Source organism: Onthophagus taurus, chromosome 1 (assembly GCF_036711975.1).
Source record: "Onthophagus taurus isolate NC chromosome 1, IU_Otau_3.0, whole genome shotgun sequence".
NCBI lineage: Eukaryota > Metazoa > Arthropoda > Insecta > Coleoptera > Scarabaeidae > Onthophagus > Onthophagus taurus.
Window position 1 is genome coordinate 7864906 of NC_091966.1, and position 13904 is coordinate 7878809.

The 13904-nt window shown below is 31.2% G+C and overlaps 2 protein-coding genes across 2 annotated transcripts; both read right to left on the bottom strand.

Moving 5' to 3' along the window:
- Positions 1–11: 11 nt before the first annotated feature.
- On the bottom strand, positions 12–6534 carry LOC111414850 (lysosomal alpha-mannosidase-like). Its single transcript, XM_071196154.1, has 14 exons — positions 6308–6534; positions 5916–6023; positions 5645–5747; positions 5507–5588; positions 3515–3700; positions 3253–3458; positions 3066–3202; positions 2875–3008; positions 2385–2819; positions 2133–2329; positions 1126–2085; positions 956–1065; positions 356–511; positions 12–295 (listed from the first exon to the last, which is right to left on the bottom strand). The coding sequence occupies exons 2-14, from the start codon at positions 6015–6017 to the stop codon at positions 65–67; spliced, it is 3039 nt and encodes a 1012-aa protein (XP_071052255.1). The 5' UTR covers positions 6018–6023; positions 6308–6534; the 3' UTR covers positions 12–64.
- A 216-nt stretch (positions 6535–6750) lies between these two features.
- On the bottom strand, positions 6751–13783 carry LOC139429877 (Lysosomal alpha-mannosidase II). The gene is made up of 13 exons (XM_071196166.1): positions 13559–13783; positions 13217–13319; positions 12684–13157; positions 11506–11642; positions 11160–11293; positions 10830–11061; positions 10579–10778; positions 10189–10406; positions 9931–10127; positions 8017–8351; positions 7439–7967; positions 7234–7383; positions 6751–7180 (listed from the first exon to the last, which is right to left on the bottom strand). Exons 1-13 carry the CDS (start codon positions 13637–13639, stop codon positions 6827–6829), a joined length of 3144 nt encoding a protein of 1047 aa, XP_071052267.1. The 5' UTR covers positions 13640–13783; the 3' UTR covers positions 6751–6826.
- Positions 13784–13904: the final 121 nt, after the last annotated feature.

Below are 13904 nucleotides of genomic sequence, written 5' to 3' on the forward strand. Positions count from 1 at the left end.
ATAATAACATCTTAATTGCATAGTTACTTTATTACATCAACTTCATTGTTTGGATTATCACAAATTAAAATGTAACTAAAAACGTTCTTATTTGCATTGGCGCCAAATTAACCATGGTATCTTTTAGTGCAAATTCAGGTTTGTTATATACAAGTTCTTGCATTTTTGAATTCTCGTTAACACTTCCTAAATTACCCTGACCAGTCCAGCGGAAACGTTCGTTTTCTTCAAGCAGTTGATTCCCTCCCAAAGTCATTTCTCGAATTGAATTAATTTCGAAATTGGTGAATAAATCCTATAATTTTTATTATTGCATTATTTTATATTGTTAAGTGTAAAAATAAGGAATATTTACTTGTAAATCCACTGTCACTGTTTGAGATAATTCGGCATCGTTGTTTCTTGGAAAAACGTGTTCAAGGCGTATTAACAAAGTTCTTTCAAGAGATTTCCACGGTTCTAATGTGAGAATTTGTACATTTTGTGGTAAAACTTTTTTAATACCAGAGTACTAAAATATATTTTAATTATTTTCATTATCAAAAGTCAAACCCTCTCAATTTAGAGCTTGATATTTTCGCAACCGTTTGATGAAAAAAATAGTAGTAAACTTTGCTGTAATCGCTGAACATTTCTACAAAACATGTGTGAATTTAAAAATTTTAGGCGGCGCGGTTCTTCTTTTATTGCGAGGTAAATGAAAAAACTGCGATGTATGTTTTATATAGACTGGACGTCGCGTCGTTATTATTTTGTGTAGGTAAAATAATAAGACCCGGCACATTTGCGGCTGTTTACCAACCCAACCCAACATTTTTTCTTGAGATGTTTGTGATTGGGATGATATTTCTAATTACAACAAACATTACCGTTATTTTTTTACGGTTACAAAGAAATCAATCTCTAAATTGAGATGCCTTTGGTACTGTTAGTAATTATTTTTAACTATATTTACCTCCTTATTTAAAGAACTCCAAAGATTAACATTATTCGTTAAGAAAGTCCACGGGGCAAGTAATTTTCTTTGCGCCACATCAATTTGAGTTGCTATCGCGGAAGATTCACCTAAATCCAATTAACCATTAAATTAGGCAGTACAAATTATAAAGTAATAAAAAAATTTACCATCTGTTGGTTTTGTTTTTCCAAATGTAACATACAATTGTCCTCTTGCATACAATCCAACACCGTATTGCATTTCATTCAAAGCTTCACCAACACCGAATGCGTCATCTCTTAATAATCTTCTATGCAACATTAACTCTACTTGTCCAGATGCTAAACTACTACCGCCTTGAGCCCTATCATTTTGAACGGCAAAATCCATGTTTTTCGTATCATTGATAGAAATTCTTGATGTAATCGGATAATAATTTCCAGCAACGGGTTCGCTGTATTCGCGAAGAGGATAAGTTGCTCTATGATCTCTAATTCGTTTAACCATCTCTCTTCCGTTTGAATCCGTATAGAAAGTGTCTCTGCTATCTATGTTTGTTTGGAATCTGCTGATGATTTCTTTTGGTAAATTATCGTCTATATCAATGTTTCCTATTAACCAATCGAATTCGACGTGATTTTCTCCTTTGTAATATCTTATAATTTGTTTAGCCCAAGAACTAAATACTTGATGAACTTCTTCAACTAAATCTCCTTTGTAAATTTCCATTTTAATGTTTTCTTTTGGGAAAGATAAAGCATCTGGATAATTAGGATCCGGTCTGAAGATATAGGCACCTGACGCTCGTTTGGCGAATTCGGAATTGTCACCAATTGCACCAATATAATACATAAGTTCTTGAGTTACTTCCACGGTATTTCCATTTAACGTAATTGATTTCAAAAGATTGGTGGTTGTATCCATTTCAAAACCATTTAGATCATCTCCAGCAACATATTTTTCTTTGGGATTATCTATTTTGGTTGTTGTGGTTTTGATAGTGGAACTCTTTGTAATTTTGTACAATTTTAAACCTAATCCTGGGATATTTTCAGCTTTAAACAAAAGATCTTTCATTGGTGTTTCGGATCCATCCATAAATTTAAAGTCGTCAATCGGTGGGAGAATTTGATATGGAATTTTATTACCTAAAATTCAAATTAATACTTAAAAATTACTATGTTTTTGATCCTACCATTAGGGTCTTCAATATCATAAGCTTCATTCTCAACTGGTAACCTAACAAAAGTAGAGACAGGTCTACTTAGCGGATTATAAATAGCCGCTATGAAATCTTTATCAGACGTTAAAGAACAAATCGAAACATTAGCTTGCAAACAACTTTCTAGGCCTAAATCAATTCCCTCAGAACCTGAAGTTGGTAATAATACACTAAAATAAAATTTAATAATTAATTCCTCATTTCAATAAATTAATAATTTCTTACGAAAGTAATTTATTAACACGTTCTGTACTTTGTTCAATGGCAATCGTTAAAATTCTATGATAATCATCTGCAACGTGCTGCTTTTCAGTTCCAGTAATAGCATCATGATGTTGCATGATTCCAATCGCATCTCTTAAAGATTTCGTTGCATCATCTTTATCACCGTCTTGAATGAATGTCGATAATTGTTTAACGATTTGTAAAAGATTATTTCCTTGCCTTTCGAATCTCTTTGATGTAGGTCTTGAGGAATAATATCCGGTCCAATAAGCATGAGGATCACTTGCATACGGGAAAAAATCGTCCGTTTTGTATTTGAATGCTATCTGTGAAGCTGTCGCTTCTTCATTTACAGCTTTTACATAACAAGACGGTGTTGAGTAAATGAGATTAATCTTTTTATCTCCGTAATATTGGGGGAAATCTTTGAATCCTCTGTAATAATATTAATGTGGAGATTTTCTTATTTATTTATAACATAATAACTTACTGCACTAATTTATCCATATTTGAAAAATAAGAAAGGGCATCTTGGTAATTAAAATCATCACCCATTGTGATGATTATGTTGTTTGTTGTGTAATATTGGGCTTGGGTGTTTATAAAATCAGCAAAACCTATAATCTGTTTTAGTTTTTTTGGTATAATTATTTTTTTTTGTGTAATTAATTTATTTCGTACCTTTTCTTCATAGTTATATTCAGGACTGGAAATATCATCAATAATTGGGTCGTTATTGCATAAAACGTCGAAACAATAACCAGATGGGGCGCTGTAGTGATTATATAATACTGATGTGAATATACTTGAAAGACCACCTTTAAAAAAATGTATAATATAACAAAAAATATAACTTGAAGTTATTTACCTAAACTTTCACTTCCTTCCCAAATAATTTCTGGAGTTTTAGTTGTTAACCGTTCGCTTTTATCTCTCCAATCTAATCTGGAAAAGAACAAGGCCTCGTAACCCATTTGGCTAAATATTGATGCCATTTCTTTACTGTGACCAAACGGATCAATTTGCCACCCAATTTTTGGTCTTCCACATTCACCTAAGGTATCATTTACGGTTCTAAAATTTAAAAATGTTTGTATATTAATGTATGCTTATTATTCTTTTCTTTTTACTGTAATCCCAGAGTGAATTGATCGATAATTGAGTGATAATGAGCTGCTGCTTCATCATTCATACTCCATGCTCCACCAACAATTTCCAATTGTCCATTGTCAACTAGTTCTTTAAAGTGTTCTCTAGCTCTTTCTGGTTGATCTTGCCACCATTTATAGAAAAATGCTGATTCTACTTGGATAAATCTTAAAACAAAATTTTTTTAGTATTTTCTTTTTTATTTTAAAGTAGGTAGATGAAATAATGAGGAAAGCTAGATTATTATACATATATTTATAAGGAAAGTTTGAAGCTTTTTAAAACTATTTACTGATACAAACACACATTAATGTTTTCCACTGTTGAAATATAAAAAGAATGACTGCTTTTTATTGTAGAAGGATTTCTTTAATTCTCAGAACATGAGCAATTATGGATAAAAATTCATCAGCGCTTAATTTCCCTTCTCATTCATTCCAGATGAAACAAAAATCATTTTTTGTCTGCAAATCAAACAATATCATGTTGTGAAGTGCTAGTTTTGTTTTATGATACATTACTTTTTGGTGGTAGAAGCTGAAGGTATTGCTGAGTTTATGAACTGCGCATGTATCACATATATTATCAACCTGTACTACAATTATTTAAAGACTGCAAATCGTTCTAATTAACATTTTCAGTCCCAAACAGGTATACCCCATGCTACGCTATTTTCATTAGCATTGAACCTCATGTGTATCATATTGGTTGACACAAAACAGCTCTATTGATCAAGCCGTAAGCCGTTTGATTGGTTTGGCATTGCTTCTAACGTTATGTAAACCATGGATGCTGGTGAAATACGGGACCAACTGAATGTATCTTTTTACGAAAGTGATAGCAGTGATAGTGTTCTAAATATATTTAGAAATAATTCATTACACAGACTTGGATTATGAAAGTGATGACAGCAGGTTAGGGTAACTTAATCGCAGCAAAATAGAAAAAGATGTTCTAGAGGATGAAGAATCTTTAAGAAGATGATTGATAAATGTACTAAATGCTAAATATCTAAATAGCGTAGTCAATTATTTTGAGGAAATCGTTCCGGGGTTGGCTGAAGTGGCGACAATATTTATACAAATTATGCCTCTTACGCTAGGATAGAAAATATTCTACGTAGACAATTAGCTTTTATTCAAACTGTAATGGAGTTAGTTATGTCGCTGTCGGGAGAGTCTTCGCTTTTTTGGACTACAACAGAGCAAAATCACTTAACGATGTCTCTGCTCAACTCCCGATATATGGGACATCTTTACGTCGAGACTTGAAGCAGTTCTTGGAAATGTCCACTCCATTTATAAGGCTACTGTTGTATAATCAATGGATAATGCAGTTATTAGAGAACATCTTGTGCAGTATTTGCTACCGACTGAACGTGGAGAAGACAAAAAAGACAAGAAACATAATATAAGTGGCGACCGCAAACTACGTTGCAAAGAACATTCTTAAAGTTAGAACGAAGTATATTGGTTATTCGAAGCAAAAGTATATGTGTATTAAATATTTTTTTCAAAAATGTTACACACGGGCATCAGCTTTTCGGAAGCTTCCATCGGAGCTTTCCATAACAGCTGTTGGCATCAAGGTATCGACAGGACAAAATCCGGTTTTATATGAAGGAAAGATCATATTTTGTAGTAGTGTGTTTAATATTCCGCTATCTGTAAAGACAAGGAAGATATCGGCTTGTAAAGTAGATGGAAATCAAGGGTAAAAGTTTGTTGCTGAGAGATTAGTTTCTGTCGTTGCGCGGATAAAAAAAAACTCAACACGCATTTATAAATAATAATTGAGACATCCTTGTAAAAAAATCCAATTAGATTTAAAAGTAAAAATTTTAAATACATATTTTCGCGACTTTTAATCTTGTGTAAAATGTTTAGCGGTTGGTAACTTTCCACATTTTAATTAAAACTCTAAAATCTAGCTTTCCTGGAATTTTCCCGAAATAAAATTAATTTTTGTGTTACCTCCTCTCAGGGTTTTGTCTTAAAGCTTCAACAACCGAGCTGATGATATATTGAACACTCGCTCTTTGAATTGAATTCCTTGCTATTAATAAATTTTTATTAATACATCTTCGAATTAAACTAATTTAAATTGATTACCTCCCCAATAATATTGATCAACAGTTTTTAACCATCCGACATCATCGTGAGAATGTGGAACTAAGTGAACGTTAAGAGTATCCGAAGAAACTTTAGGACATGACTTAAAAACAAAGAAATTGTTAAATTAATTGATTAATAATCGATTTCTAATTTTAAACCACTCAATAAAATAACAACAATTAAACCACTTTTAAATGATGGTATCTTTTGATCCAGTCGATGTTTTTTGTTTAATTAATTTTTAAATACATATTTTTAATATACTTACCTGATAACCGCAACCAGCTTTAGCGTTGTTGTTATGAGTTATGGGAATTGCAGAAATTGTCGCGAAAATAATCGCGAATAAAATTAATGCTCTTTTCATCATTGCACCCTGAAATAAAGTTGTTTTTAAAACGCAGTTTAAAGTAATAAACGTAACGATTCGAGTTATCTTCGTGATAAGTTTATATCATTTGTTGCACAAATTGCATTTCTTTGCAAAAAATCGTTTATGTTCGCATTCTATTTTACGTAGATAAAATAAATTAATATATTTATAATTATAAGATTTTAGAAACTTTAAATAACCTATGACTTTCAAATGTTACGTACTAATTGTTTATAGGTCTTTGTGTGAAATTATTACTTAAAACCGATAAGAAAATTATTACTTACATATATTTAGGATTTATTTGTTCAACTTTCGACGACAAACAACACTAAAATCTGGACTTACACTCGAAGTAATGAAATTTCACCTTATCATTTGATGATCGTCAAATATCGAGTGGGACATTAAAACGTTATCGGTTATTCTTCTCTATTCGTAAACGGACTCTCGCTCGATGAAAATTGATTGTGTTTTTCATTCGATTTGGTGAACCGATCAACCGTTTTACCACTGTAAAGTTCCACTCGGTTTCGTTCATGTGTATTGTGTCCTATGTTTGTAAATTGATGGTCCTGTTTGATGCGGTCAAGTTTATTAACCCATTTACACTGTAATTATCGTACCGATGCACGCTAATAACTTATTTCCGTTACTTTTTATTAACTGTTTCGACTCCTTTTGTTACACGAACCATTTAATTTTGATTTGGTGAATATGTAAACAATAATTATAAAACAAAAAGAATTTATTTGAATGATTTAATTAAAAAACAGATACAGTACAAAAATATTTTTAGATAACTTTTAAATTTTCATTTTGATCTCGATGACAAACGTTTTTATTTCCATGGGTTTTAAAGTTATAATAAAATCATCTACTATCTCAGAAGTTGTTGGATTTTTGATATTGTGTTTAAAAGATATCCATATATCATTCGATTTCGTCTGGTCATGATTGTACTTGGTAACTAAAGAGTTCCATTTTAAAGTATCTTGAACATCGTCGTTGGTGTTCATGTTATCTAAAACCTTCTTAGCCAAAATCGCCTCCATTTTTTCGCCCAAATCTACGTTTTGGATCGATTTATTTTCAATCCATTGATTAGCTCCTAACGTAGTTTCACGATACGAAATAATATCAAATGATGAAAAAAGTTCCTACAAGAAAAACTCATTTTATTTTCAATTTTAATTTAATTTTAACTGAATACTTTTAGATTTACTGATACTGGTTTAGAATATTCCAAATCTTCATCAGCTTCAAATACATGCTCCAAACGAAGTAAGAAATCCATTCCTTTCCATGGTTCTAATGTTAATATTTGAACATTATTGGGTAAGTTTGTTTGTAAACCTGAAAACTAAAATAACATTTTTAACAATTTCTACATAATTATAATAATAATATGTTGTTACCTCCATTTTATATGTTTTTCTATATTGATCAGGATTGAGATTATTTGTTGGCGATAAAAACGTCCAAGCTGATAAAACTTTACGTTGAATAACATCATGCTCTTGAGCCGCTACAGTATCATCTCCTTTACTTAAATATGGCCCTAACACTAAATAATGCGTTCCTCTTGCGACTAAACCTTTCCCAAACGCTTGTTCCATCAATTCCTCTCCCACCCCAAAAGCATCATCATGTTTGCAAGATCTATGTAACATTAATTCAAGTTCGCCATTGTTTAAACTGGTTCCACCTTGAGCCCTATCGGTTAAAATAGCGACTTCAACATCATCTTCAACACTTCTCATGCTTATTTTTGTTGTCACCGGGTAATAATTTCCAGAAACTGGTTCTGAAATATTAAGTTTCCAAGTTGGTCGGAAATTTCGAACTCTCTTTAACGTCTCTCTTCCATTCGAATCAGTATAAAAGATTGAATCTGATTTAAGATTGGTTGTGTATCGAGTGATGACTTCTTTTCCAGCGATTGTACTAAAACATATTAGTTATAAAAAAGAAAGTTATAATGAAGTTATTGTACTCATTTGGAATTGGACCAACAACCCAATCGAATTCAATGTTATTTTCTTCATTATAAACTCTTAAAATTTGACTTGTCCATTCATTAAAAACTTGGTGAAGTTCAGAAACAACGGAGCCTTGATAAAGCCTATATGATACTTTTTTCGTCATTTGAATTGGTTCGGAGGAATTTGGACGGAATATGTAAGCACCTGATGATCTATTTGCGGAAATTTCGTTGTTACCGACGGCACCGAAATAGTACAAGAAGTCTTGAGTAAATTGAACAGTTTTTCCATTCATTTGAATGTTTTCAATTTTTCCTGTGTTGGGTTCTATATTTACTCTTATGTTCTGCAAAGATGTTCGTAAATTTAAAATTAACTTGAAGTACAGATTATGGTATTTTTAGTTATAATTGGTTTCTTTTGACTTAAAATGAAGGAAAATCACGGCTACAGGGCCATAACAAAGTGGTTTTGTGGAATCGATGAAGTTATTGATTGTCTTGTATCCAGGAATAATATTGATGGTAACAATAGAAAGACAAACATTGTGATCAAGTTTCTATTTCCAAACTTGCAATAATAAATTTGACCTGCTGCAAAGACATATTCAAGAAATAACGACACTGGGTCACTGAGAAGACGTATTCGAAGAAGAAGTGTCGTAAGAAAGCTTTGAATATTACTTACTGAGGAATTTATTTATGTTCGTACGTTTTAATATGAACAAAAACCTAAAGTCTACAAATTTTACACAAGACTTAATCTGCCTATCCAAAATAAAATTGAACAATTGAATCTACGTCTGAGTAATACATGAACCTTTGTAACATGGTTACATCATTTTCCTTCGTCATAGATCCACTATTGATTGTAAAATATTGTGAAAAGGTAGATAAATTATCGGTGGTCACAACTTTTTTCATTTTTTTGTGTATAGTTGCGTTTAGATGTACGTAGGGCAACAAATATATGCCACATCAAATTACCCTAAATGATGTATTTGGCAATAAAGACCAACGTATTATTCAATATGTGATGTCTTGAATGCGATGCAATCTGGAATTATCATGTTAAGTTGTTTTTGTGTCTGTGTAACTTGGTCTTATCAAGAACTTATCTAGTTTAATGTAGGTCAACTTATCTAATGGTCTGTTTTGGAAAAACATTTTCACATTAATTTAAATTTCTAAAGTTAATCGAAATTATTTAGTTATGAAGTCTGTTTTGAAAAACCATTTTTAGTTTTTGCGATACAATTTTTTTAGGTTATTCGACATTTTTTATACCATTGAAGTTTTTTGGATCATCTTAAAGGTTGGTGCAGAAATAATCTCATTAAATATGTTTATGATATTATCAACAATTATTATCAATTAAAGCATCTACTTTTCTATGATAGAGTCTGTTTAGAAAAATCACTTTTAGTTCTTGAGATAACAAATTATTAAGTTAATCGAAATTTTTGATGCTATTGAAGTTTCTTGGATTATCTTAAAAACTTGATACAGAAGTGATCTGATTAAATAGGTTTATGATATTATCATCAATTATCAATTAAAGCATCTACTTTTCTATGATAGAGTTTGTTTAGAAAAATCACTTTTAGTTCTTGAGATACAAATTTTTTAAGTTAATCAAAATTTTTTATGCAATTGAAGTTTTTTGGATTATCTTAAAAACTTGGTACAGAAATCATTAAATATGTTTATGATATTATTATCAATTAAAGCATCTTTTTCTATGATAGAGTCTGTTTAGAACAACCACTTCTAGCTCTTGAGATACAAATTTTTAAAGATAATCCATAACATATCTACCATACATAGACGTAATAGTGCAACTTTAAGTTATATACAATAGACAATATAAAGCAAAAAAAAATTGTAAGTCAGAAGGAACCAAATACACCTATAATACAATTTTACCCCTTGTTTCAGTTGATAACCACTTTGTGCTTGTAGAATATTATTTCCAGAAGATTTTTGTACATAATACGATAAAAATCCCAAAGCAGGAACTTGTTCTGCTTTAAAAACTAATTCAGCTTTTGATGCACTAAATCTACCTGGGATTTTTTGTATAAAATCGGCTGTTGGAATTAAATCACGAGGTATCTTTGTTCCTAAATAATAAAATATAAATATGCAAAAGATAACTTTTAAATTGTTGTAACCATTTGTTACCATTTGAATCAAGTACATCATAAGCACTACCTGTTACTGGTAATCTTACATGATAGTCTACAGGTCTGCTTAACGGATTGTATACGGTTACAATAAAATTATTTTCTTTTTCCGTAAAAGCGCATTGGCTGACGTTTGCTAGTAAACAAGATTCGAACTGTATTTCAGGCAACGGATCGTATCTCGGTTTATTCGGGTCGTGACCTGTTACTAGTTGACTGAAAATAAAAATATAAAACAGTTGTAAATATAAAACGTTTTATGACAAAAGACATAAAATCTTCAAGTTTACGACAGCATCGAGTAAACAGCGAGATATAAAGTTTCAGGATACTTTTTAATTAAATAAAAAGTAAATGATTTTATACATTAGAATTCAAAATTTATTACCTTAAAGCAGTTGCTGTAATAAACTGGCACTCATCAAACCCTTTCGACAACATTCTCGCATAATCAAAAGCTACATGTTGTTTTTCAGTTCCTGTTATAGCGTCATGATGTTGCATGACTCCCATTGCTTCGCGCATGAAATTTAAATCAACCCAATCTTCTGGACCCAAATCAACTAAACAATATAGTTGTTTACAAACCTAATAAAAAGGCGGTTAAAAAAATGTTAATGAAAAACGGATTTAAAATACTTGTAGGAAATTATTTCCCATTCGCTCAAATCGTTTTAATGTTGGTCTTGAGGTAAAATATCCTGTCCAATATGAATTAGGATCTGAGGCGTATGGAAAGAAATCATCTGATTTAATTGGAAATGAAATTTTTTTCTCTTTTCCATTGTCTTTAACAGCTTTTAAGTAACACGATGGGGTCGAATATAATAAATGATATTTAGATCCATTTTTTTGCATTTCATTTCCATATCTGTATGATTTAAAAAAATAAAATTAAAATAAGATATGAAAAATGATTTAAATAAATTGGTGTTTGGTGCGATAAATTAGTTAATCGACAAAACTTACTGAATAAGCTTGTCTAAATTTTTAAACCACATATTCGCATCTTGATAATTAAAATCTTCGCCCATTGTAATAATTACATTGTCTGTGGCATATGAATTGGTAACATTATCAAGATACTCAAAAAATTCCTTTACCTAGAAGAAAAATCAGAAAGGAACATACCTTATTAATCTGTCTAAATTAGAGAACCACATATTTGCATCCATATACGTAAAATCACCACCCATAGTCAAAATTAAGTTATCGGTTTCATAAGCGCTACTTTGCTTATCAAGATATTGTGTTAAATCACGAAACTAAAGTTAGTCACGTCAAGAATACATTTAAATGTAATTACAAAACTTACTCTTTTATCGACGTTGTAATCGGGGCTCTTTTTGTTATCAATTATTGGTTCATCGTCGCAAAGTGTATCGAAACAAAAACCAGGAGGAGGTCCATAAGTGTTGTACATTACAGTTGTGAATAAGTCGGTGTTATTACCTAAAATTTTTGCTTTAGAAATAATGAATAAATGATTTGGTAATTGTGTTAGGTTGGCGCAATTAAGTTATTTTTCGTGTAATATTTTTAATTTAACAAGTAGTGAATTAAATAAGAAGTTGCAATAACTGAATCTACTTATTACAGTGAAACCTCGATATAAGGGATTAATATGGGAAAGGGAGTGTCCATTATAAGCAAAAGTCCGTTATAGCAAAAATTTTCAATTTGCATTTTACGTGACGTCACACATGGGTGGGCAACTACTATTTCACACTTTGAATTAACAAATGCTTAATTTATTCTATTGGGTACGTCTTCAGATGCACGGCTAAACCTGAATGTTTCTAGTTATAGATTTAGTGTTAGTTCTAGTTTTACACTAGCACTGTTACTATGTAGAACTAACACTATACTTAGAACTAAAATCATTTGGGTTTAGCCGTCTTTAGAGACGTGCGGCTAAACCCAAATGATTTTAGTTCTAGGTATAGTGTTAGTTCTAGTTTTAGTTCAATAAAAATATACAACAATCTAACGCTGAATAACACCTAAACCTAACAACTAACACTAGCACTGCAACTAACACTAGACCTAGAACTAGAAATTCATTCGGGCTTAGCTGTGCGTCTCTTAAGACAGCTAAGTCAGAATGTTTCTAGTTCTAGGTTTAGTATTGGTTCTAGTTTTAGTACAATAAAAATATACAACTAAAACTAGAGCTAACACTAGCACTAAAACTAACACTAGAACTAAAATTCTATTGTTAGTTCTACTTTTAGTACAATAAAAATGTACAACAATTGCACTGAATAACAATTAAAGTAGAACTACCGTCCTTGATTGAGTTTATCTATGAAAATGGAATAGAGCAACTTGAGGAATAATCCCGAGCTGGATTTTATCTATGACCGCTAACATTTATATTTAAATATACTGATGTTATTAAATAGATAATATTCGCATATAATTCGCATATATTAATGCGAACACCGTTCTAACGAGGTCCGTTATATCGAAGTTATACAATATTATATTAACCTAAGCTATCAGTTGCACGCCAAACAAATTCGGGTGATTTTGTTTCAAATTTAAAACTTTTATCCTGATAATCGATCCTTCCCAATAATAACCCATCGTATCCCATTTGCGAAAACATCGAAGCCATTTCTCTGCTATGACCAAACGGGTCGATTTGCCATCCAACTTTCGGTATTCCGCAAGCACCGAAGGTTTCGTTCAATTTCCTTAATCCCCAAGTAAATTGGTCAATTGTCGATTGATAATGAGTGGCTGCCTCGTCATTCATACTCCAACCTCCTCCAATAAACTCTAATTGACCGTTATTAACAAACTTCTTCACGTTGTGTTTCATGAAATCGTGCTGTTTCATCCACCATTTCCAAAAGAAAGCAGTTTCGACGTAAATGAAACGTCTATCTTTATTTTTACGTAATGAATCCATCACTGAATCTAATATGTATTGAACACCCGCTTTTTGAATATCTTGTTTACCTTTAAATATTTAAATTTATGAATTTATTTTTAAATTTTAAGTGGTTATTTTATCTTACTGCCGTAATAATATTGATCAACCGTTTTTAACCATCCAACATCATCATGAGTATGTGGTACTATATGAACGTTTATCATTCCAGGTTTTGTTTTATGACAAGACTAAATAAAGAGAAAAAAAAGACCTTGAAAGGTAGCAACATAAAGGTCAATTAAAGTTTTATCCCATAAATTAAAAAAAAAAATAAATAGTGATCATATAAATATTTTCATTCTAAAGTATCAAAGACCACAACAAAAGAGAACTAATTAAATTGATAACATTATATAAATAGAATTAATTATCGTTTAGTCAACTATTTTGTGTTATTATTTCGTTATTAATTTTTAAGATTTGTTACCTCATATCCGCACTTATCAGAGGGAATCCAATGGCCATACACTTGAAACACAAAAAACATGAGAGTTAATAAAAACCTCATGTTCACAGCGTCTTGGCTCGAACTGTGCTCGTAATAAAACTTAACGGACGTTTATAAGTGATAATAACGCGCAGTGCACCGCCTTCCGTTGTTAACTGAAAGAGAATTGACCGGCAAAGTGCTAGATATACGATACTCGTGACTGTTGAAACAGTTCCGCAAAAAGCTGATAGGACGAAACCAATCGTCAGAAGTCAAAACAATTTCATATCTTTCTTGTACTAGCGATATTTTTAATACTAAAATTTATTATGTTGTGCGTTTT

Coding starts and splice junctions, on each gene's coding strand:
- LOC111414850 (XM_071196154.1), bottom strand. CDS start 6,017: ATGATGAAAAGAGCATTAATTTTATTCGCGATTATTTTCGCGACAATT. Junction 5,748..5,915: donor AAGCTGGTTGCGGTTATCAG/GTAAGTATATTA, acceptor TTTGTTTTTAAG/TCATGTCCTAAAGTTTCTTC. Junction 1,066..1,125: donor AAAAACAAAACCAACAGATG/GTAAATTTTTTT, acceptor AATTGGATTTAG/GTGAATCTTCCGCGATAGCA.
- LOC139429877 (XM_071196166.1), bottom strand. CDS start 13,639: ATGAGGTTTTTATTAACTCTCATGTTTTTTGTGTTTCAAGTGTATGGC. Junction 13,320..13,558: donor CTGATAAGTGCGGATATGAG/GTAACAAATCTT, acceptor CTCTTTATTTAG/TCTTGTCATAAAACAAAACC. Junction 10,779..10,829: donor TGGGAAATAATTTCCTACAA/GTATTTTAAATC, acceptor CCTTTTTATTAG/GTTTGTAAACAACTATATTG.